This window comes from Arvicola amphibius, chromosome 5 (assembly GCF_903992535.2).
Source record: "Arvicola amphibius chromosome 5, mArvAmp1.2, whole genome shotgun sequence".
NCBI classification, from domain to species: Eukaryota; Metazoa; Chordata; class Mammalia; order Rodentia; family Cricetidae; genus Arvicola; species Arvicola amphibius.
In genome coordinates this window covers 5,941,778-5,967,152 of record NC_052051.1, presented here as the reverse complement: position 1 = coordinate 5,967,152, position 25,375 = coordinate 5,941,778, and the positions used below count along the sequence as shown (strand labels likewise).

General features: G+C 50.6%; 1 protein-coding gene across 1 annotated transcript in view; it reads right to left on the bottom strand.

Moving 5' to 3' along the window:
* The window catches only part of Bmp7 (bone morphogenetic protein 7), a 71,677-nt gene that overhangs the window by 1,746 nt on the left and 44,556 nt on the right, over positions 1–25,375 (bottom strand). The window contains exons 3-6 of the mRNA XM_038330905.1: positions 21,249–21,397; positions 7,239–7,436; positions 3,043–3,119; positions 1,568–1,678 (exon numbers count right to left, since the gene is read on the bottom strand). Coding sequence (XP_038186833.1) covers positions 1,568–1,678; positions 3,043–3,119; positions 7,239–7,436; positions 21,249–21,397 — 535 coding nt within the window. The remainder of the gene's footprint in view (positions 1–1,567; positions 1,679–3,042; positions 3,120–7,238; positions 7,437–21,248; positions 21,398–25,375) is intronic.

Sequence of the window (25,375 nt, the reverse complement as noted above, 5' to 3'; positions counted from 1 at the left end):
ATGTGGGAGAGGCAGCTGGAACTCCAAACTGAGGACTGTGGAGCATCCTCCCTCACCGTTGCCCATGCAAAAAGCACTCTATCTTAAGGGATGGGTTGTAGCTTACTGGCAGAGGGCTTGCCTAGCTCACACAAGGTCCTGGGTTCGATCCCTAGCATCACAACAATAACAGAGAAGGCTGTTTTGCTCACAGGTACCCATGCACTCCACAGAGCTGGGGTTCAGACAAAGGAAACCTCAGATGCCATGCAGGTACCAAGTGAGTGCCATTGGCAAGCAAAGTCAACCTGGAGCAGGCAGCAGGGAATAGTGGGGAGGGGAGCAAACTGAAAGGAGAAGGCCGCCACTCATCCAAGCTGACCCTAGCCCAGCCAACTAGTCCACATCATCAGGTGAACCCAGTGCTTAAGACAGGCCAGAGATTCAGTTCTTCTCATGTGTCACTGGTTTCTTTGAAACAGGGACTCTTATATGCCAGAGCTGGCCTCGAACTTGCTATGTCGCTAGCTTCCACCTCCTGAAACGACAGACCTAAACCATTACACCCAGTTTATTCAGCCCTATAGACTGAACCCCAGGGGTTTGTGTGTGCTAGGAAAACAGCCTACCAGCTGAGCCACAACCCCAGCTCCCTATTTGCTATTAACGAGCAACTTCTGGGTATTGAAGCAAGTACAGGAAGGAAAAGAGAAAGGAGGGAGGGAGTGATGGGGAGCCCTTCCTCTGCCGTAGGATAAAGCTTGGACTAAATGAAAGGCATCGATGAGCGATGAGCTCCGTTCAGGACTTATGGTGTGGAATAAACATAAATTTGAATAACAAACAGAATTGCGTGGAAGAGGGTCCTGTGGTGAGCTCTTTGGCACCAGAATTCAAACCAGCATGGACGCTCAGTTGTTGAGAGAAGTCCAGGCAGCACCCACTGCAGGGAGCAAGGTCACCTTGGCCCCCAGCATCTGAGGCCAGCACGGTCTCATCACAGTAACCCACAGAGGGTTGACTTGAATCAGCGCTGGCTCCTGCCCTCTTCCCTTTCAGGCACATTCTCCCTCTGAAATTCTCTCATTTGCTCAGTTGGCCATTTCCTCCCCTGGACAGTAAAGCCCAAGGTCAAGAACACTGGACTGTTCTGGCACAGAGCAGACAACCAACAGAGTAAAGCCTCTCAAATCACTTAAGCTTCAAGTTCAAGGTCAAAACTGGGAAAAAAAAAAGCCCTAGCTCTGAAAGGGGCCTGTGACTAAGGAGCTCCAGGGGCTAGCAGTCAAACTTTATCATAACACAGGACAGCATGCTGACACTCAAGAGGACAGTCCCCACCAGGAAGGGACCCAATTCTCAGCGAGGCACAATGACAGGGTCCAAGATATATAAATATATGTGTATGTGTGTGAGTACATATTCATCTTTATACCACTGTATGTTTAAAACATATTCTTTCAGCCTTTTATATAGCAGGTACCCACAAGAGTCATGACATACTTGAACAGACAGTTGCTCAGGTTCTGGTTAAAGGCAGTAGAAGCCACTCCCATCTCCCATAGGCCACACCCCCAGGGGCACCCACCAGTGTCTGGACGATGGCGTGGTTGGTGGCGTTCATGTAGGAGTTTAGAGGGAAGGCACACTCCCCCTCACAGTAGTAAGCAGCATAGCCTTCAGGGGCGATGATCCAGTCCTGCAAAGAGACAAGAGTGAGGCCAGGTCCTAACCCGGCCCTGCAGAGAGCCCAGGGCAGGGTCCCACCCTGTGTGGAGTCCTCCCTCAGGCCCAGGGTATGCTCTTCTGAGTTGTGGGGTCCCTTCAGGGCCAGAAAGGTGAGCATGATACTTTGTGAGCCCAGCAGAAGGAAAAGACAAACAAGTCAAGGCTTAGAGGGGCCGCCCTTGTGTTGCGTCTCCTGGACCAGAGGTGCAATAGCAGCAGGGAGGGAGCCATGGGTCAGAGACCACACCTAGAACCACCCCCGTCCCTGCTGGGGGTGGCAAGCCTCAGCTTGCTCCCAGGCGTGTCCATTTCACAGCCTAGACCATGCACCCATTGGGTAAGGGCAGCTACTCATGAAACCCAACACAATACGGTAAACAATGAAAACGTCGTAATTTCGTTGTTTGTTTGCTTGCACCTTCTTTGTATGTATGGCTTCAGAGTGAACTTTGTGGATGACAACATATTGTCCCATTGTCAAGACGGGACATGCCTGTGAGTCTAATCAGACCTCCATGCCTGGTACACCTTCTTGAGCAAGAGGCTAGTGACCCTCTGTGGCTTGGGTAATCCAGAGAGCATATTCTCTGAGTTCTGGAAGTGTTGTGTCATGCTAACCCACAAAGTGGTAATGTCTAGGGATTGCAAGCGAGAGCTCCTGCTGCAGGAGTGTCCGGCACAGCACGCAGGATAAACAGTGTGCTCAGAGCCTTTGCTCTACCACAACAGCCTGCTTGCTTGGCTTAGAAACAAACACCCGATCTGAGTCACAGAACAGGGTGGAGAAAGGGCAGAGGAAGCTGGCCCTCCAGGGCTGGGTTCAAACACACGGTCATGTGTGTGAGAAGCAGCAAGCCAAGGGCTGGGACTAGGGTGTGCATGGAGAATAAAGTGCACACTTCAGAAGGGTGGTGCTTCAAGTTCTTATCCCAAGAGTCAGCCACACCTTGGGTGTCATGGGACATCATGGATGTCCTCACATGTTCAACTCAAGTCCCCGTCTCATGTCAGGGTCCTGGCACCTGACATCTCACCAGCAAAGACAAGAACTATGAACTGAGCTGGGAGAGTACTTGCCTAGCATGCAGGACACTCCGGGTTCCAGTCCAGTATGGCACAAACTAGGCATGGTGGCACACTCCTGTACTCCCAGTGCCTGGGAGGTACAATGTCATCTCAGGCTAACCAGTGAGCTCGATGCCAGCCTGGGACATATGGAACTCTAGCTCCGAGGGGGAAAAGACATGGACTGTGACACAATGCACCCATGGAGACATCCCTGTGGCTAGCAGGGACAGAGAGAGGCCCAATGTGTGGTAGCTCAGCCATCCTTACCTGCCAGCCGAGGTCTCGGAAGCTGACATACAGTTCGTGTTTCTTGCAGGCTTGCCTCTGGTCACTGCTGCTATTTTCTGCATGGACAAAGAGAAAAACCAAAGGAGGAGAGAGAAGAACATACATGTTCAAATTCCTTTGAGTCTGCAGTGGGAGAGCAGCCACTGGACTCAGGGGCTGAAGGACAGTGATGGCTCAGAAGCCAGTTTGAGACCTTCATGGTCACCTCTGCCCTTTAGTGGAGGGCCGCCCAGTCCCACTCAGACGATCCTGCTTCCAGACTCTGCCTCAGTAGGCCCACCAAGTCAGCCTCAAGACACTCATGCACCTGAAGGTTCAGGAGGTACAGAACAAAGGCTGCGGTCACCGCCGGGAAGAAACCAGAGGAAAGTCCACACCCCCCGCTGCAGCTGTTGAGTTTAAGGAACAAGAACAGTGTGCTTGGTTTTCTAGGACACAAGTTTGTAGCATTTGGTCCGGAGGCTGCACTTTGTAAACACTGTGGGAATCTGTCTGTCCCTCATGCAGAGCTATGGAAGCTTCCTCTACTCTGCAGCTGCACAGGTGGTTGGTACTTAATTGATGCCTTCCCCAGCCTGACTCGTCCTAGGGCTTTCTATCACCTTCTCCACCATTCCACATCCTTGCCCATAAAGCCCAGGCCCCTGTCTATACAACAGAGCCCTGCAGGCCAGGTTCCTGAGTGCTCAGGCGATTTCTCATTCCTACACACCCTACAACCAACCACCCAAAGGTGATGACTGCTCTCTCTGAGCCTACTGACAGGGTGTCCAATGACAAGTGACACACATCCCTTAGGAGAGTCTGCTTCTCAGGATGCATCGGAATTCCACCTGCATAGCTCTGTCCAGGAAGAAAATAGCACAGGCCAGGCTGTCTCAACACAAAGGGCCAGGGCCAGAGCACTATTAGAGCACAGGCCACAGACCCAGACAACTGGTCTACCTCCTGGAACAGCTCTGAAGGGGATATCTAAGGTGCCGTTCATTACCACAGCAAAGCCAGGGACTGCAACTAGCACTCTCTACCCCACCAGCCCCATTTCCCTCCTCCATGGGGTGGGGGCAGGTAGGAAAGAGAAAGGGAAGTAGATTGTATCCTCAGCCCTGGGCGAAGGAGTCTGAGCAAGGTATAGCTCTGAGTAGGATGGCTGGGACCAGGGTAAAGAAGTCTGAGCAAGGTATAGCTCCGAGTAGGATCCCTGGGGCCAGATTGCCCACAGCTCCCAGTTCTGAGTCTGGGCAGATCCTAAAGTGAGATATGAGAAAAGGTGCTGTGGCAATTAGCCATGTCTGTCACTCTATCACGTGCAAAGAAGGGGCAGATCCCAGTGAAGATCTTTGGTTTAACGTTGGAAGCTAGCTGTGGGCATGCTGTGGGGGGATGGGCCCTTGCGTGTCCTAGCTGGGGTTGTGGCTGCCCCAGGAGAAGGTGGTTGGAATTCCCCAGCATTCTCAGGTCCTTCTTAGTAGAAAAGCAAGGGAAAGGAGACATCTAGTTCCCCTGCCCCCAATATTGTTCCACCCACCCCACCCAGTATAGCAGAGAGCTAGTGAACAGAAGGTACCAGCCACCAGCCGCTGCACAGCTACCTCTGAAAAGTCTTGCAAATCAGTAAGCAAATTAGGATAGGTGCTCATACTTGCTGCTACACCCAAGGGTCGGCTACCAGGGTGCTGGACTGAAGGGAACAAGGGACCCAAGTTATCCACCTGCATCTCAGCAGCGGCTGGAACCCTGGGGCAGGGGTGGTCCAAAGGAAAGAGACTTTCATGCAGAGGCATGCTGGGACATGTGTCTCCAACTGGACACATAAAGGATACTGTGCGTGCAAGAGAGGATTCAACTTGTGTGGCCCATCATGTGAGGTGTGAGCACTTCAAAAGCACTGGGCACACGCCTACACACACGCACAGGCTGCCTCACTAAACCAGGGTGGAGCCCCAGTCCGGGTGTTTTTTCTTTTTCTTTTTTTCTTTTTTATGTTAAACTTCCAGGCAGGGTTTGGAAGAACTTAAAACGAGAGTAGGGAGTTGAAATCCATGGGAGTAGGCAGAATCCGAGCCAGAGGGACTAGCTGTCATTCGAGGGAGGATCCTGTCCTGGAGGTATGAAGGTGGGCATTCTGGGGGGACTCCGTAGGGTCAAGCCCTCCCTCTGCATTCCTCACTCCAGAGGCAAACGTAGATCTACAAGACAAGGTCACCTTTGCTGGCAAGGGATATGCCAGAGCTTCTTGCCAGCCGAGTTTGCACAAGCTTCTGGGAAGTCTCAGATACTTCACCCGATGCTATAGCCACTCTTCCCAGAGCTCCCCACATGACCTCACGCCTACACAACACACGGCCTGGAAACGGAAAACTCCCACTCCTGCTTGGGATGGATTTCAAACTCGAAGATCAGACTCCCAGGAGAACGTCCCACCCACCTGTGGCTCTAGCAACCTCCTTGTCATAGTCACCAGTCTCAAAGATGTCAGAAAAGCTAAACCATGGGACTTGGTACCCTCAGGGCACACAGGCCTCAGCAACAGGGTCAGCCTGGCCCTGCTCATGGGCCTCAGCTCAGTTCCCATGGGGACTCTTTCTGCGACCCTCGAATGAGCTGAGTTACCCAGTCACTACCCCCAATCCTGGGCCTGTCACTGCGAACAGATGAGGGCGGTAATCTCTTCTACCTGTCCCAAATAGCTTCTAGACCTAGGCTCCCACCACAGAATCCCAATCTCAGCATAAACAAGGCCCCCAAATATGAAGGAACTCAGCATTTTTTTAATTTGGGGGCTAACAGACCCCTTTGAGGTGCCTATAAAAGGCTCTACTTGGCAGAAGAGAAGCTTAGGAAGCCTCTCTCCACACTCAGGTGGCAGAGCAGGCAGGTGACGCCAGGTGACCGTTGAGAACAGCAGCTTCTGACTGTACCTCTCCACAGTTAGTCTGTTTTACAAATCAGCTGTGCTGTCCCGAGTGGCTCCATCTTGGGTCTGAATGATGAGGCAGACGGACTCGGCATCTCATTTATATAAGTAAAACAGCAACATCCGCCAGCACCCCAGAGGAGCCACTTCCGGGTAATTTATTTGTGTCTATGAACAGTGCTACATAGGAGTATAGCTTATGTCAGAACATCAGACTCATGAGCCATCCATCACACATGTCCTTGCCTGGGGTAGGATGGAAGGAATAGCCAAGACATGCTGGCACGTGGTCTTGGTCACTAGTCATGAACCTTGCCCAGGGATGCCACAGGGAAGGACTCCAGCCCCTGCCTGCCACCCTCAGCCCTCTGCAAACCAACACCAAAGCTCCTTAGGTCTGCATTCAACAACTCTGCTCTGAACAGCCCTGAGCTCAACCTGAGACCCCTTCATCTAGTCCCCGTAGAGACTGTCCTTGAGGCCAGGTTGGCTCTGCATCTCCAGCTTTAGGACAGCCTTGCTGAGTAGCACTGCCTCTTCCCAAACAGCTTCTTATCCATCTATAATGTGTGTGTTAATATGTAATGCCATGACACACATGTATAATGTGTGCTGAGTCATTAAGTGCTTAGTTGTTAAGATTGATTTACCACTTGATATTGGAATAAAAACCTCTGATTGGAAGTGGCCATGTCTACCGAGGGAAAGGGGTATTTGGTGAATACCAAGGGATATTTGGGTATTTGGCCCATAAAATTGGCATAGGCTCTGAATTAAGAATAGATTCTGACTCTGTGGAAAGAGGACTGTGTTCATATACATTTCTGACCCAACTCTACCCACCGAAGTCTCTCCGGGCACTGGGGGACACCCCAGAAACAATAGGTCCAACAGCCGCAGTGGGCCACCTTCTCCCTTCAGAAACTGAATGACTCTCAAGAAGACATACGCGATGCAAGGTGCGCTGAAGTGGAGGGGAGGGAGGGGGAGCAATGGCCTGGTGGTCTCGCTTTTGAGTTCTCAACAGCCCAAACCCCCTTGGGTGTTTCCTCAGACTCCCAAGACCGAGGGAAGACCGAGTCTGTTTGGAGCTCTCGCAAGCAGACTTGCTGGATTTGTGCCTAGACTTGCCTTGCTTCAAGTCCACCAGTGTCCTGGAGAAGCTACATCCCAGCTCACAGGCTGATCTTTTCTGGTCTATCTGTAATGCAATTGTACATACGGTCCCCTCTGACTGCTCGGACCTGAATTGGCCTACCTGCCACACTGGCCATCCTCAGTGCCTCTTGGTTCTTGGGTGTCTTGGAGCGGTTCTGGCTGCGCTGCTTGCCCCCAGTGGACCGGATGCTCCGCAGATGAACCTCTGTGGCCTTGAAGAAGGCGACCATGAAGGGTTGCTTGTTTTGAGGTCCGTGCCGCCCAATCAGGCCCGCCAACTTGGGGTTGATGCTCTGCCCTGCAGAGGAGGTGTCCATTACAGAGGTGTGGGGACAGGGAAGGGGTGGGGGGGAGATTCCATTCTCACCTGACAACCTATTCATGGCTATTCGTTCATCTGACAAGGACTATCTGGACAATTCCAGGAGCTATTTTAGGGGTGCCCTGTTCTCTGGTGACCCCTGGGAGCATGGAAGACAGCACATATACATCAATGGTGACCCATACACTAAGAAGCATGAGGATCCAGGCCAAGACTGCAGGGCATCTCAGGCTAGTGCAGGGGGTCACAGGCTCGTGCAGGGGTCTCAGGCTCGTGCAGGGGTCTCAGGCTAGTGCAGGGGCTCTCAGACTAATGCAGGGGGTCACAGGCTCATGCAGGGGTCTCAGGCTAGTGCAGGGGTCTCAGGCTAGTGCAGGGGTCTCAGGCTAGTGCAGGGGTCACAGGCTAGTGCAGGGGTCACAGGCTAGTGCAGGGGGTCACAGGCTAGTGCAGCTCACACTGCTCTGGCCAGAGTGAGTCACTTGGTTTGCCAGGCTTCATGATGTAACTGTTGTGTGCCAAGGAGGTAAGCATGGCTGTCGACATCTGATGACAATGGAGAGGCCTCCAGAGGAGAGACCTGGTGGCAGTAAGGAATGAGCCCCATGTATGTGGTCTAGCCTGAGACCCCCTGCACTAGCCTGAGACACCCTGCACTAGCCTGAGACTCCCTGCATTAGTCTGAGACCCCCTGCACTATGGGTGGAGGGCCCTGCAGACATAAAGGCCTGGAGGGAAAAGCTGGATTCCAGGTGGATGAGAGCTGGTGGGGGAGGGAAGAAGACACACTGGGTGACCACTGCTAACAGGCTAGAGGCACAGATCACCTCCAGGCCTGAGGCAAGCATTTTGCCTGAACAAGTTCTTGGCAGGTGTAAGCCCTTGAGAAACACAAGGCCATGCAGGGCAAGGCTTCATGACAGGGGCCAGTGACTTTGTAAAAAGTGAGGGAGAGGCTACCCTCGCCCCCCAACTCTAACCCTGACCCTTGGTTCCAAGAAGGGGTTTCCCACAGCATCTGTTCAGTTAAACTATACTTTGTCTTCCACGTTCTTCTCCCCAGCCCCTGCCTCAGTTTCCCGTCTTTGTAAAGCCTTCATGGCTGTAGCCAAGGATGTGCCAATCTCGCAGAGCTGTCTTTTTTCTCAGCCCTTTTACGGTCGCTCAGCAAATTCCTTCAAAACACATCAGAACCTGCCACTGTACAAGCCTGAAGAGCGTGGACAGGAGGTAGGTACTCCAAGAAAGCCTGGTGCCCAGAGACCAGAGTTACAAAGTACGGAATTAACTCCAGGTTGTAACAGCCAATGTTGATTGCCATCGGAAACAGACCTCTGGTTATGGGCAAGGGGTAGTTTCTAGACTGGGTTAATGGCCTGGGAGGAACTACCCTCTAGGTGGGCAGTATCCCTTCCTCCAGGGTGGGCCCATCCTGGAATGGGTATAAAGAACAAAGACTGCTGAGCTCCTGCTCATTTCTGTCTGCTTCCTAGTTGTGGACGCTGTTACCAGCTTCCTCATGCCCTGGATGTCGTGATGGACTGGACCTTCAAGCCATGCTCCCGAATAAAGCTTCCCTAAGTTGCTCTGTTGGGCGTTTTGAGAAAAGTTTTTGAGAAAAGTGACCCACAAGCAGGTCCCAGGCTGTTCCAAGGCCCTGATGGTAAGATTGCTCTATATGTCTTCCCGCGGACCAACAGAATGAGCTCGTTAGAAACAGAATTTGACATCACACTGCTGATGAATACGTCAGATGGAGACAATGTTGGTTGTGCACAGCAGAGCAAGATCAGAGCGGCTGAGGGACCTGCCTAAAAATGTGCAACTCAACGACACTGAATCTGACCCTAGATGAGGTTGGGGGTGAGGAGGGCACTTCACCCATTGCAGCTATTATGGCCCAAGTCCAGTGACAGAACCACGGCCAGCAGAAGTGATGGTTCTGGAGGGCCTTGCCTCCTCTCCATCAGGAAGTACTTCAGCTAGTGTTGCCAGGCAGATCAAACCCGGGGAAGCCCAACCTCCAGTGCCTGGCTCAGTCCCGGGAGCTAGCGTGGTTTTTAAGAGTTCATGTTTAAGAAAACACATTTCACCAACCCCCACAATTTACCTTCCCCCCCCCCGTTTTCATCGTCTAGCTCTCCTGCATTCTTGAGCAGGGTCCCCCCCAGTTCATCCATCTATAACATGAGTGAGTCTATAAAAGAAACCATTAAAGTCAGGCCCTGAGGAATTGCGCTTCCCCCCTGGAAGGCTTTTAGGGCAGAATAAAAATGCCTCACCTAAAACCCTGATGCCTATCGGGACCCCTTAAATCTAGGCGCCAAGAGTGGTCCCAGGCCCTGTAGCCCTTTCGACCTGCCGAGCAGTGCTGGAAGCTATCAGCAAAGCCACCTCCATTGGTCATAACCTCTGCTAAGCAGGAACCAAAACCCGCACCTGCCACCAGCTGCCTGCACAGCGTCGATTTTCCTGTGTAAAACAGGATGAGGCCGGTGGTCTCACATCCCAGTTTCCCTGCCAAATGACATGTTTTGTTTTTTGGTTTTATCACCTAGGCATCTTCGCTCAAGCTGACTCGGCCCCAGCCTCAGGGCTGGGTGGGATGTGGTTGGACAAGAGGCACCTAATCCTCCTCACAACACAGTCACTGTTACAGCTTAGGGGTGAGACGTGACCCAGTTCAGCTGGAACACGCAAGAGAGGTGTTCGGGAAATTTCTAGAAAACATACTAATCTAATGTTCAGAAAAAACGTATTCTCTCAGCAGTAGGGAGGGAGACAGATGGCATTCCCAACACTACCTTCATGTCCTGAGCCCAAGGAAGCCATATTTTCAAACAAGGGCTACCCAGGGAAGGAACAACACAGACAGGTCTCTTGTGACTCGGATGTCACCGGGTCAAGACAGCTTGCAGCCTTCATCCTCACCCCAATCACCACCACGAATGCCCCACCTTGATGACTAAGTTAGAGCCTGTAATTTTCCTCACCCCTTCCTCAGAGGCTGGTAACAAGGAGCATGGGCACAAGCCGTCTTTGGTCCTCCGGAGCAAGCGCTGAGCCTGTCCTCACTGCCCAATCTGGGGAAGGATGCAGATTTTCTGTGTAAAGACTGGAAGCCAACCCAACTGCATTTGTTTCACCTCCAGCAGAAAGCGGGGTCAGGAAAAAGACTGGCATGTCTGCAGAAGCATTTAAACACGCCCTACTATGTGTGCACATCTGCAAAAGTATTTAAACACGCCCTACTACCTGTGACAGTTCACCTTTGCTGATAAGTTTAGAACCAGAGACACACCTCAGGGTGTGTCTGTAAAGAACTCTCCTGAGAGCTTTAACCTAAGAGGGAAGACCACCGTGAATGTGGTGGGCCAGGGTCCCACAGAATGAGAGAGAGCGAGCTGAGCCCCAGCATTCGTCTCTCTCTACGTCCTAACTGCTGATGCTCTGTGACTAGCTGCCAGAACTTCTCTGCAGTACAGAACGGCCCCTCAAAATATGAGCCAATGTCAACCCCCCTCCCTTAAGTCATTTGTGTGGGGTACTTTTGTGGGCAGCCCACACCACACTCTGCACATGAACGTCCAGAGTGGCGTTGTTCCTAATAGCCCAGAAGCAGAAACCACAGCCATGGCATGTGGGAAACAGGGAGGAGGGCAGGAAGGTGGAGGGCACACTACAGGTGTGTGCCCTTAGAGGGCATTCTATGCACTGGAGGAGGCTCAAACAGCTTCCACCCAGGACCCCAGACAATGTCACATGACACCTAAGAAGCAAAGAGACCTGGATAGAAAGTCATGGCTGGCTGGCTGTTACTCTGTCTGCCTTGTCTTAGTTGCTTGTATACAAAGCAATCAAAATAAATTATTGAGAAGTGGCTCCAATGTAGAGTACTTACCCAGCATGCAGGAGACCCTGTGTAAGCTGTGACTGTTCTTTCATTTTCCAGCCTCCCAGACCCAAATAATCACACAGAAACTATATTAATTACAACACTGTTTGGCCAATAGCTTAGGTGTATTTCTAGCTAGCTCTTACATCTTAAATCAACCCATTTCTATTAATCTGTATATCACCACAAGTCTGTGGGTTACCAGTTAGGTTCTGGCATCTTTCTCCTTCAGCAGCTACATAGCATATCCATGACTCTGCCTTCTTTCCTCCTCTATCTCTGCTTAGCTTTCCTGCCTTGCTATATTCTGCCCTACCATAGGCCAAAGCAGCTTCCTTATTAACCAATAATAAAAAAAAAAAAACATATTCATAGCATACAGAGAGGAATCCCACATAAGCTCTGAGTTCATCCTCAGTACTGGCAGATGTTACACCATGACACCATGACTTGTTATATACAGTGGTATGTCTATACACATCTACACATTACACACAGACATCCATATATACACAGACAAGTACATATTTGATACAGGCTCGCACTACATAGCCCAGGCCAGCCTTGAACCTACAGCCATTCTCCTACTTCCCCTCTTGGGTGCTAAGATTAGAGGTGTAGGCCACTATGCTGTGTTCTTTATTTTGATCGAACAAGGGGACAGTCAAAAAAGGTTGACTGTAGTCAGGTAGTGGTGGTGCATGCCTTTAATCCCAGCACTCAGGAGGCAGAGGAAGGTGGATCTCTGTGAGTTCAAGGTCAGCCTGGTCTACAGAGCGAGTTCCAGGACAGCTAAAGCTATGGAGAGAAACCCTGTGTTGAAAAAAACAGAAGCCAAAGCCTTAAAAAAAAAAAAAAAAAAGAATCCTTTTTCCTTTGCGATGCTTTCGTGTGACGGTTTCAATTAGGGCTTGCAATCATTTGTTTTGACTATTTGTGTTTAAACAGCCAGCAAGGCTACTGAACGGGGCATGGGGTGGAAACAGATGAATTAACTAATCTAGGCAGAAAGACAACACACATATACTTTGAAGCATAAAATCTGTGTCTTTGGCAATATTAGAAGACATTTCTATTTTATTGCAGGGTTAGTAGACCAGCGTTCTCCTCCATCCACAAACCCACAGATTTGCCTATAAAGAGGCAGGTTTGGGAAGTAAGGAAGCAGGCTGTCCCATCTGAATTTGAACTTCAGAAAAACAAATACTGTTTGCTGCATGCAGGACCACACTGAAAGCATTGCGAGCAATCGCTGCTCACTCAAATTCCACTGGCATCGTGCGTCTGCTTGAGGCTGAGACAGGACATTTTTCTCTCTATGTCCTGAGAACCTCCTTAGGGCTACAACCAGCAGGAGGGAGGGGCACGGGGCACCTGCCCACCAGCCAGGCAGGTAGTGGGCGAGGCCAGTATGGGCTGTTCCTTCCTGGGACTCATGCTGGCCCTCTTTGCTGTTGCCTCCCTGTTTTGTGACTTGAGATAAGGTTTCATGTAGCCCACGCTAGTGTTAAATTCATTATATAGCTGGGGCTGGCCTTGAACTTCCGGTCTTGCCACCTCTACCTCTAGGGTGCTGGAATTCCAAGCGTGCACCACACAACCCCTTTATGAGGTGCTAGAGATCAAGCCCAGGACTTCAAACAGGGTAGGAAGTCTCTACCAAGCCCCAGCCCTAGCTGTTTATTTTATTCCTTTTAAAAGTAAGGGACAGTAAAAATGACTTTTTAGGGGGTGCGTTGTGTGTGTGTTTAGGTGTTTTGTTTGCAAATCTGCATGTTGACATGTATATCGGTGTCAACTGGAACAGTTAGTTGAGTCAGTGCTTCCATGACACACGCCCCACACCCCACCTACCCCACGCACACACACACACAGCACCTCCCCTCACACACACACACACACACACACACACACAGAGCACCTCCCCTCATGCACACATACACACACAGCACTTCCCCCTCACACACACACACACACACACACACAAAGCACCTCCCCTCACACACACATACACACACACCACCTCCCCTCATGCACACATATACACACAGCACTTCCCCCCCTCACACACACACACACACAAAGCACCTCCCCTCACACACACATACACACACATACCACATACACACACACCACCTCCCCTCATGCATACATATACAGACATACACACCACTTCACCACACACACACACACACACACACACACGCACACGGGCACACTGGCACATGTGTGTGAACTCTTCCTGTTCTCAGCAGGGGGCTGCTGCTCTCAGAGGCCACGACATGTATGCCAGAGGGAGCCCAATGCCACTGGCACTGCACAGAAACCAATCATTTCCCAGTTAGAGGTATCCCATCCCTTCATCAGGTAATGGGCCAAAAGGTGAAAGTCTTGATACCACAGATACCCTAGCCCAGGGATCAGCACATTGCGTCTTATATCTGGCCGACTGCCTGCTTTAGCAAATAGTTTTATTAGAACACAGCCAGTGCACAGTCGCAAAGGCAGCCTTTGGCTACCCTCATGCTAACTACTGGTGAAAGCCAACAACTGCTTCAAACCTGAAACATCCAGCCTCTGGAACACTCTAGAAGGCATTTGCTGACATCTACTCTCACCCTCACACTCCAGACCTGCTTATTTCCAGACCGTACGGAAAACTATGGTGGGAGCTAGGGAGCACCCAGTGGGATCTGGGGAGCACCTGGTGGGATCTGGGGAGCACCCGGTGGGAGCTGGGGAGCACTCGGTGGGAGCTGGGGAACACTCGGTAGGAGCTGGGGAGCACCTGGTGGGAGCTGGGGAGCACCCGGTGGAAGCTGGGGAGCACCTGGTTGGTAGAGCACTCATCTAGCATGCACATAGCCCTAGGTCTGACCTCTGCTACTGCACAAAACCAGGCCTTGGGATACATGCCTGTAATTCCAGCACCTGGGAGATGGAGGAAGAAGTTCAAGGTCACCCTTAACTACACAACAAGTTTGAGACCAGTCTGAAATACACAAGTGCTAACCTTGGGTCTCAGACATACATCCATCATCCATCCATCCACCATCCATCCATCCATCCATCCATCAAGCCAGCCAGCCATCTATCCTTCCATCCAACAGCCATCAATACATCCATCCATCCATCCACCATCCATCCATCCATCCATCCATCCATCCATCAATCCATTCCTCCCCATTGTTGTCTTCTGAGAGCCAGGGTATCCAGAGGGTGCTGACTTCTGTCCCACACCACACACTTGCTCAGGGAACCCAGCTGTGCTGCTTTGGTGACTAGCAGGGGCCTGCAGCTGGAAGGCCAACACACAAAGGCAGGCACACTGCCTGGGTGGTCTGGGAAGAGCACCTCTGACCTGGGACCTCCCTCAGGGCCAGATGGAGGAAGTGAGCAGTGAGCATGCCGGGAGAACTCTGCGTTTGCCATCCAGTAGGATCTGACGTCAGGCGAAACATCAGGCTTCCAGAAAGACCACACTAGGATGGAAACAGATGTCCCTGAGCAGGGAAATTGAGGCCTGACAGGCAACCAGTTCCAAATTCTGGCTGCCACTAGGCAGGTCTTCTCCAGCTCGGTGGTCTTGATGAACCACCACTCTAACCAAGGTTAGAGTCAGGGTGAGGATAGCTACTCTCCTTCCACTCTGGTGCCACCCTCAGCAGGAGCGGTCAAAAACATCAAGGCAACCTGAATTAGTTCAGGTCCTCAGGGTGAGCATAGGGGTCCCTGCGGCCAGCTTGAGACCCATCACACAGTAGCTGTTGGTTGCACTGACTCCCCAGTGGGCCCCATGAGCCTCTCACCTACTGGTTGCAGGCGTAGAGTCTGTCGGCATCCATCTCTCTAAATGAACAGGAATATGAGAGGTTCATAGTGCTGTTGTTACCTCGCCAGGCCCCAAGATGCCCAATAACACAGCTAGGAGACACCCTCAGAGACTTGCCCTTGGGGAGTGTGGATGGGGCCTGTGTGCTCAGGTGACTCCAATGGACCTCTCGCTGGAGACCACCGGATGGGAAAGACCATGAGCCTTAGGCTAGAAAGTGCCAGTTACCCTGCCCTGAAGCACATCCTCAGAGGTGCTCACTCACACAGCCAATGGCCTCTACATATCCATCTAGATGGTCTGAGGCAGTCCTTCCCTGCCCAGGGGTACCAAGGAAAGGCCTTCCTGGGAAAGCTGGACACTGGGCAGGCACGCCTTCCCTTCTATGCCTTACCCAGAGGGCAGGCACAGCCTAAGTCATAAGACCGTCATGCCTAGCTGCTGCCATTCACTACTGCACAGGTAAACTGAACTGCCACAGACACCCTGGCAGCAGGAGCTGTTGTTGGCCAGAAAAGGAATGTTCTTTGATAATTTGCCCTAGCCACCAAACTAGGGAACTGCAGCACTGGGATTCGAACCTGGGCCACCTGGCTCTTGAGGCTGAGCTCTAAGCACCAGGCTGCTCTACCTCAAAGCCTGGCGAGTCCAATCACTGTTCTGGGAAAGGAGAAGAGAGTACTGGCCACTAAGTACCAGACACCTAAGGGAAAAATAAAACTTGAGCCAAATGAGCCAGCAGGACCAGCAGGGAACAGACATTCAGGGCCCACTGAGTCAAACTGGAAGTCCCAACAGGTGTCCCCAAAACCCAAAGAAACAGCCATTCTGGAGGGAAATGCAATTTGTCTGCACCTCCACTCTTCAATTCTTCATCTCTCTGCCCCCCTCACCCCCCATGTTCTACCTGGCCTCTTAAGAGCCGAATTAATCTGTTGCAAGAAACATTCACATAGAATCCTCCTCGGTGAAGCCTCAGCCTGAGATTAACCAGGGACACTTGGCAAAATGGCCTCCGATAAGTCCTCAAGAAAAGCCTGTGGAGTTTACTCAGCTGGCATTCCTCATAGTTAACGGACCGTGAACCCTTCCCTCCGAGGGGCACTTGTGGCTCTTCAGGGAGCACGGGCTGAGAAAGGCTGGTGCAGGGCCAATGCCATAAACATCCCCCCAGTTATTGTTCTCAAAAGAGCCAATACACCCAGCTTGGCACATTAGCAGGTGTCTGTCACAGCTATTCAACTCTGTGACTGGAGTGCCAAAGCCGCTGTGGACCACAGGGAAGACGGGTGCGGGTGGTACCACCAGACAACATTTGTGGACGACCAAGTGAGTATCATAGCATTTCTTGTGTCAACCAGAGTTTCCTTCTGGTTTTTTCCTTCTTGGAAATTATTTAAAAATATGAAAACCCAGGCTGGGGAGATGGCTCCGTGGGTAAAGTGCTGCTCACCAGGCAAGCACAGGATGTGATGGGATCTCTGGCATCCATCCGTATAGAAATGTGCACATGGCTGCATGCATCAGTAACCCCAGCACCGAGTCCCAGGGGGAATGGAGACAGGTGGATCCCAGACATCATTAGCAGCCTGCATCAGTGAGCTCAAGATTGAGTGAGAGACTGTGTCTAAAAGAAAAGGAGGCAGAGAGTGATAAAGACAGCTGACCTTGACCTCTGACTTCCACACGTGCACACACGTTCATATGTATCCATGCAAACCAACCCATGTATACTCACACCTACACACATATACACATTTGCACACACAAAAAAAACTCAAAAGGGACAAAAACAGTCTGAAAGTGTCGTTTATCAACCCCTGATATAGACTCTGGAACTTTCTAGAGACCCCTGTAAGTCTCAGGGGCAAGGAAAGCAGATAAAGAATGGGAGAGAGGGGATCAGGGAAGAGTCCAGAAAGAAGAGAGTGACCCCAAACATTGTGGTCTCCACACAGCCTTGAACTTCGGTGAGTTTACTATATGAAGCTTGGATTAAAGAATGTTCTAGAAGGTGTGGAATGTTCTAGAAGATCATGATTGTCCCAGTTCTTTGCGCCTGGGCTGCAGAAAAAGAAAAGGGATACCTAAACCAGACGGTCTTTCAGTCACCCTCAAAAGTCTAGCTAGGTCCTCCCATTCCAGACATGAGGGAAAAGAAGCAAAACCCAAAACACACAGAGGTGACAGTGATCATGCCCACGCCTGTCTGGGGCCACAGGGGCAAAGAAAACCTAACTAAACTGCAAGAGTCAGAATTGAACAGAATATGATCATGGGAGACATGGGTGGAGGGTGAGAAGAGACAGCCGAGCTGGAAGGTGGCTCGTCCACGGGGTCTTGCCTTGAAGGCATGAGGACCTGAATTTGATCTCCTGGAACCCGTGTAAAGAAAAAGCCAGAGGGTGGGGAGGCAAGATAGCTCAGTGGGTAAAGGTGGTTTCCACCAAAGCTGACCAACTGAGTTTCATCCCTACAACCCACACGGCAAGGGAGAAATGACTTCTTCCAGTTGTTCTCTGACCTCTACGCATGTGCTACACACGTGTGCATGCATATTCATGCAGTATACGTGTGGGCCCAGTAAGGGGCCTTGTCTCAAAAATCAAGATGGAAGGTAACTGAAGAATGAATGACACCTGAGTCTGACGTCTGGCCTTCATGCCTTTACATGCACATACACACACACACACACACACACACACACACACACGCACACGCACACGCACGCACGCACGCACACTTGAGAGAACACACAAACATACACAAAACACAAAGAAGAAAACAAAAATTGCAAACAGCATTGTAACTGTAATTCTTGCTTGCTAACTGTTTTATGTAATTTTACTATGTTAAAGTTAAAACCTTCCTTTTTATTTAAACAGAAAAGGGGAGGTGATGTGGGATTCCCCTCTGTATGCTGTGAATGCCATTGGTTAGTAAAAAAATTATCTTGAGCCTGCGCAGGGACTAGAGGTAGGCAGGGAAAACTAAACTGAATGCTGAGAGAAAGAAGGGCGGAGTGAGGGAGAAGCCATGTAGCCCTGCCAGAGACAGACACCAGAACTTTAGCTGGTAAACCACAGCCACGTGGCAATACACAGATTAATAGAAATGGGTTAAATTAATATGTAAGAGTTAGCAAATAAGAAGCTAGAGCTAATGGGCCAAGCAGCGATTTAAGTAATACAGTTTCTGTGTGATTATTTCGGGGCTAAGCAGCTAGGAACCAACAACTGGCTCTCTCTTCCTACACAGCACCTCCCTCAGGAGAAGTGCTATGAGACACAAGGTGCCGCTGTCCTGCGGGTCTTAGTAAGGAAGGTCAGACTGTTGAGGAGGGGCAGCAGGAACCCACCACACTGCTGGGGGCTTCCAGGAGGTCTCTAAATGGGGCAGGGTGAAGATATGGAGTGTAACTACCACAAGCAGAGTCAAGTTCAGACATGAGCTTAACCCACTCAGTGGGAAAGGGCTGGAGCCAGGCTCCTCACCTCAGTCCTACCTGCAAGAGTCACAGAGTGGAAACCATCCATCCACACAGTGGTATTGACAGTCACATCTAAGTCTGGACCATTCACAGTGTGGGTTGGGAACCAGCAGCCTGGGGAGCAGGGAAGGCTGTCTGGAAAGACAGGCTTCCTGTACCCCACACCTATTCAGTTTGAATCCACATTTTGAAAGGTGCCCTGGTAAACCTCCTGGGAGGCACACACATGTAATCGTATATGTGTGGAGGTCAGAGGACAACTTGCATGGATTTCTCTCCTTCTACCACCTTACCACCTGCCTGCTGGAGACAAGACTGCCAAGATTCAGACAAGTCTAAAGTCACAGGAGAGCATGGGTCTAGACACTAATAATGTGTGGTCATAAAACACACCTTAAAGTGAATTAGAAACTCTTTAATAGATGATGGGACCAAACTCCAAGACAAGTTGTCACCCGAACACTGTGGTAGTTTGAATAAGAAATGTCCCCATACGGCACATGTCTTTACTTTTCAGCACTTGGGAGGCAGAGGCAGGCAGAACTCTGTGAATTGGAGGTCAGCCGGATCTACAGAGTGAGTTCCAGGACAGGTTCCAAAGCTACAGAGAAACCTTGTCTCAGAGAGAGAGAGAGAGAGAGAGAGAGAGAGAGAGGTCCCTATAGTCTTTGGCACTTAAACTCTTGGTTCCCAAAGGATGGCACTGTTTGGGGAGGTTTAGTTGGTGTAGCCTTGCTGGAGGAAGTGTGCCACTGGGGGCAGGGTTTGAGAGTAAAGTGCCCAGCCTACTTCTGGCTTGCTGCTTTATGTTTCTGTTTGCAGATGCACGCTCTCTGCTTCTGTTCCAGTCATCATTTCTACTGCCTGCTGTCATGCTGTCCTCACCATTGTGGACCCTAACCCTCAGGAACTTTAAGCCAGAATAAATCCTTTTGTCTATGGCGTCACCCCAGTCATGGCATTCTGTCTCAGGAACAGGAAAGTAACTAAGACACACCCATCATGTTGTGGGATAACCTTTTTGTACACTGTGAAGATGTGTCTTCGCTAAGGCACCTTCTGATTGGTTTAATAAGAGCTGAATGGCAGTAGCTAAGCACAAAGAGGTTAGGTGGGACTTCTGGGAGAGAGAGGAACTCAGGGAGATGAATCTAGACACCAGCAAGACAAGGAAGGAGTCAGACACACAGAATGGAAGAGAGGTAAAAAACCTCGTGGAAGAATATAAATTTATAGAAACAGGTTAATTTAAGTTATAAGAGCTAGATGGAAACAAGCCTAAGCTAAAGTCCAATCTTTCATAATAAGTCTCCGTGTCATTATTGGGGAGCTGCAGTCCCAAAGAAGTCCAACGAGAAAAGTCTATCTGCACCATCATTTGTATGAGAAGTGAAACAGAGATCAAAATCTATACCTAAGCTTTTAAGCACCCAGACATCATTCCTGTAAAGGTACACATGAGTGCTAATCAGAAGTTATCTCTGGAAAGTGGAACTCAGAATCTGGGGGAAGGAAATTGGGAAGGAACTATTTACTGTGACACATTTCTATTATGTTGACTATAGAGGAATGAATATTTCCTATTCCAAAATGAATGAAAACAATATGCTTTCTTTTCCCCCTTAAAACTGGTGGAAAGGTGCCAGGGTGGTGGTTGTGCAAAAGGTGCCAGGGTGGTGGTGGTGCACGCCTTTCATCCAGGATAGCAAAGGCTACACAAAGAAACCTTGTCTCAAAAACCAAACCAAAACAAACAAAACCAACAACAACAATAATATAATACCTGGTGGAAAGGAGCTGGAAAAATGGCTCGAGATTAAGATCACTTCCTGCTCTTGCAGAAGACCCAAGTTCAGTTCTCAGGACCCTATTGTTCACCTAGAAACTACCTGCATCCAATCCCAGGGGGTCTGTCTGCTGCCTTCTTCTGGCCTCTGAGGTCACCTCCACTCATGTGCTTGTTCTCATTACACACACGAGAGAGTGAGAGATGCCAGGAAGGACCAGCCAGCAATGACTTCTCCACCGATGCGACTTCAGTGCTTCAATATCATCCCACAGAAACCATCTGGCCATGTCTGAAGACATTCTGGGGTGATACTACCTGAATCAAATGCTTAGAAGGTTGGGGGTGCCAGCAACCATGCTCCATTGCCCAGGACATCAGGAGTGCCAAGGGTAACAAGCTGACAAACCTGTCTGGTACGCCCTGCTGTGCTGTGTGTGTTATGCCACCTCAGAGCTCTAGCCTTGTGCAGTTCTCATGTAGCAGGTCTGGGTTGACCCAAGAGTCTACACATGTCACATGACTGCAAACCCTGCTGGTGCAAGATAGCTGTAAGCAGTGAAGCCATCACTGGCCCATCTTGCCCAACTCCCAATCTTATGTGGAATGCAAGAGGATGTGCTGGGTTCAGAAAAGAAGCTAGACTCCTGAGGCCTGGTTGAGATGGGGGGCACCAGAGGACACTGACTTGTGCAAACACAAGCTTGTGGGCTGCTGCTGAGCCTCCTTGGAGGCTTGGAAGCATGAGGTTCACTGGGATAGAGGTGTTGGTGTCTGAGACTCACCATCCAGGGTCTCCACAGAGAGTTGCAGGCCCAGGTTGTGTCGAGGGTTGACCACCCAGTGGTTGCTGGTGGCTGTGATGTCAAACACCAGCCAGCCCTCCTCAGAAGCCCAGAGGGTACGACTGTCCAGCAAGAAGAGATCCGACTCCCTGGAAAGAGGAGAGAGACATACGACTTGAGGTTAGGCAGGTCATGGCTCAGCCACCCTGACAGGCAGCAGCTTAGCAGACAGGGGAAGCTCTGTGTAACAGGACAAGTGGGGGCAAGACACCAGCCCCCTACACACAGGCTTGTCAGAAAAGGACCTGGGCACAACGGCCACTTAGCAGCTGTGATGGGGGAAAGAACGTATTAGAAACACAGGTATACACAGGAATAGGAAGCTGGCACAAGGCCATCTCACTCTACCAGACGTCAGGGGACCCTAACAAGGCACAGGAGAGGCAGGAACTACACAGCCTGCAAGTTGCTGGGGCTGAAGGTAATGCCGAGGAGGTCATGCACCATGTGTCTGGCACCACACCAAGAACTCCATGCGAGGTAAAGCCATAATTCACCCGATGAGAGGCGGAAAACGGCTGGCTAACTGGCTGAGAGTTGGAGCAACAGATGGATTTATGGATAGAAGGATGGGTAGATAGATCAATGGATAGACCAAGCGAGCAGATGAATATATAGATTAAACGGGTGGGGAGGGAGGGAGGTAAGTAGGTAGGTAGATAGATGAAAGACAGAGAGATGATGGATGAGTGGGTGAGCAGATGGGTGGATGGATGGATGGATGGATGGATGGATAAGTGGATAGATGGATGGATGGATGGATGGATGGATGGATGGATGGAAGGATGGATGGATGGGTGGATGGGTGGATGGATAAGTGGATAGATGGATGAATGGATAATAGGTGAATTGACAGAATAGATGGTAAATGATGGATAGATGACATATGGACAAATCAGTAAATAGAGGTATGGATGAGATAAACAGATGGATTGATAGATGGGGTGGACGGACGTGTAGGTATGTGGAGGATGGATGGATGGGTGGGTAGAGGAATACCACCCCACCACTGCATACAATACATAAGGCATTCATAACAGCTCTTGTGGATTTTTAGTTATCACGACTCGGTTTCCACATTTTGAGTCCTTCAGTGGTTAACTAAATACAAGAGCTCCTATGCTGTGCTGGGCACTGAGGTACAGTGTGCTCCTCCCCAACCCGGACCTACGCTATGCTGGGCACTGGGGTACAGTGTGCTCCTCTCTAACCCGGACTTACGCTATGCTGGGCACTGGGGTACAGTGTACTCCTCTCCAACGCAGACCCTTCCCCAGGCCCCTGACAGTTGCCATCAGCCCTGTAGTTACCAACTTTCCTGGGAACAGGGTATGTTTTGTGGCTCACACACAGACATCAGTATGGCACCTGCTGGTTGGGCACAGATCACTCTCCAGGCTCTGGGGTAAAAAGCATGCTGTCGCTGAGTCCTCACAACAACCCTAGGAGCTGGGGAATCCTGCCCACACCGCCGGGCAGATACTGAGATGTAAAAGGCATGCCTGGACGTGTTTCACTCGACTCTCAGAGTCTTCGACAAATCAGACCTGTTGCTGTGTGTGCCACTAAGCCAGCAACGGGGCCAACACACAGCGCCATACTAGAAAGAGTCTCCAGTTGGTCCCAGTCCCCTCCTCCTACTAAACTACTGCTGGCCATCTCTAGTCATTGATCCCATTCATCTCAGAGGTCTGTAGATTCTCCCTGCTAAGAGCCACAGTGCAGTCTGTAGCCACCAGGTGCATCCACACACACAAGCTAGGGAGCGGAGCTGTGGGCAGACCTTAGCACCTAGATCCATAGTCAGTGCCAAGGCAGGTTTGAGACACGGGTGGTCTCACGGGTCAAAGTCACCAATGTATGCTCTTAGCTGTGTCTTCCCCTTCTCATCCCTCCAGCCAACAGTCTAGGCACAGAGAACCTAGGTGGTTTAGGTATATCACATACCCAGGCTTGGGAATGGTGGTGGGCACTCCAGACATGGATGACATCACAGAGACCACAGGTGGGGGCGTGGATGGTTTTCATGCACACTCCCCTACACCTGATTTAGAAAACGTTTAATTACATCATTGCTACAGCTGGAACACCGTGTCCCTTCCCACCATGCTCATGTTGAAAACTAATCCACAATGTGACGGTATTAGGAGGTGATCAGGCAACGAAGGCACGGTCCTCGTGAAGGGACAAGCCCTTGTGAGGGGTGTAGAGAGACAGCATTTGAACCCTTTGGACTTTCTGCAGTTCACTGCGCCAGGACAGAGTAACAAGGTGCCAACTTGTTTATTCGCGGAACACAGATCCCACCAGTGCCTTGACCACCAGCCTCCAGAACTATGACATGAATTTCTGTTCTTGTAAGTTTCCCAGTCTCGGGCAATTTGTTGCAGCAGCAGAAACAGACTAAGGTGCTACAAGTTCTGATCTTAAACCAGTAAATCAGCCATAAGGTAAGAGCCTATGTCATTCCTCAGGGCCCAAAGTCCTCCAGATTCTCAGTAGTCTGTCCTCTTGGTTACTTATTACAGAGGCAAGGAAGCCCTGTTAGGGTCACACAGTGTTTGAAAGACCCCAAGTTTGACTTCAATGTCCAAGTTGAATGAAAACAATGACCGAGTCTTTAGGACCCACTTATTTCTTCTACTCTGATGTCCCTTTAGAGGTGACTTTAAATTCTTGTTTGGAGAATATCTCACATGGCTAGGGAAATCTGGCTGGCCTCATCTCCAACTTGCCTGATGGCTTCCCTGATTCTGGAAAACTCCCAGGACTGTCAATGAAGCAGCTGGCTACCCTGACAGTCAGCGGATGGGAGCAAAAAGAAGCCACTCCAAGTCAGCTCGGAACATCTGCTCCAAGCACGAGATGAGGAACTTGAGTGGTGACGTTGCTAGGAAACCAGATGTGCAGGAAGGTGGGAGCAGATGCTGGCACAGGGAACAACGCTTGTGACCAGGGGACGGAGCAAGCCTTTACACAGGCTGCCCTGCCCATGGATGCTAAGACTTCTTTCATTAAAGGCCAGGACACTGAGGCCAGATGTGTCAGGCCAGAAGTGATTCATCCCCACATCACCATGAAGGCGGCCACTCCCCACAGCCATCGGAGTTTGCAGTTTATCTCAGGCATGCATACAAGAGCCACGCCTTATCTGAGGGGGCAGGAGTGGGATGAAGATGTAGAGACACCTCACCAGAACAGAGGCGGGACCACTCAACAGCATGCTCCCAATTGAGTGGGAAACTGGATTCCCAGTCCCTCTCGTAGTATTGCAAAGGAACACTGGTCATACAACAGAGACAGCGAGCAGTGAGAGCAAGCAGCGAATGGGCCTCTGGGACATTTTTATTTACCTAGAGCACATCGGTTGCTGCCCATCCCAGGTGAGTACAGAGGTGGAGAAGGTGCAGGTGCTGGGGCCCCAAGAACAGACATGCATTCATTTACCTTCCCTGCTCCTGGAGCCTGGGTGCTTTCCAAACGGGCACTCTAAACTTCCCCAGGCCCTCTGTCATGTTAAGATGTCACTCCCAAGTTGGGCACGGTAGCACACGCCCATAATTCCAGCACTGGGGAGGCCGACGCAGGACTGCTGTGAACCTGACTTACGTAGTGAGTTCCAGGCTGTAGATATGGTTATTTCACACATGCGGGCATGGAGACATGTTGCCATTGTCCCAGGGGCAAGCCTTATACATGTTCAACTAGACTGTGGCACAGGAAATCTAATTCAAGAACCTTTATCCCTAAGCCTTGTCCCCCTCTCCTGACTCCCAGGTCACATCTCAGCAGGGAGGGAGGGAGGCACAGGATCTGTTAGGTCCTGGGTGGCACCTGCACTGTGTGGGACATGGACAGCACTACACAAATGTAGTCAGTTTTGATAGACTATTCTCCAAAGATGGCCAAACAGCCAGTGGATAGAAAAAACAGGTCCAGTTGCATTAGTTATCAGGGAAAGGCAAATAAAAACTAGAATGGGCAAGGTAGCAGTTAAAGGTGCTTGTTGCCGAGCCTGACGACCAGACTTCGGTTCTCAGAATCCACAAGGCAGAGAGGGGAGCCCA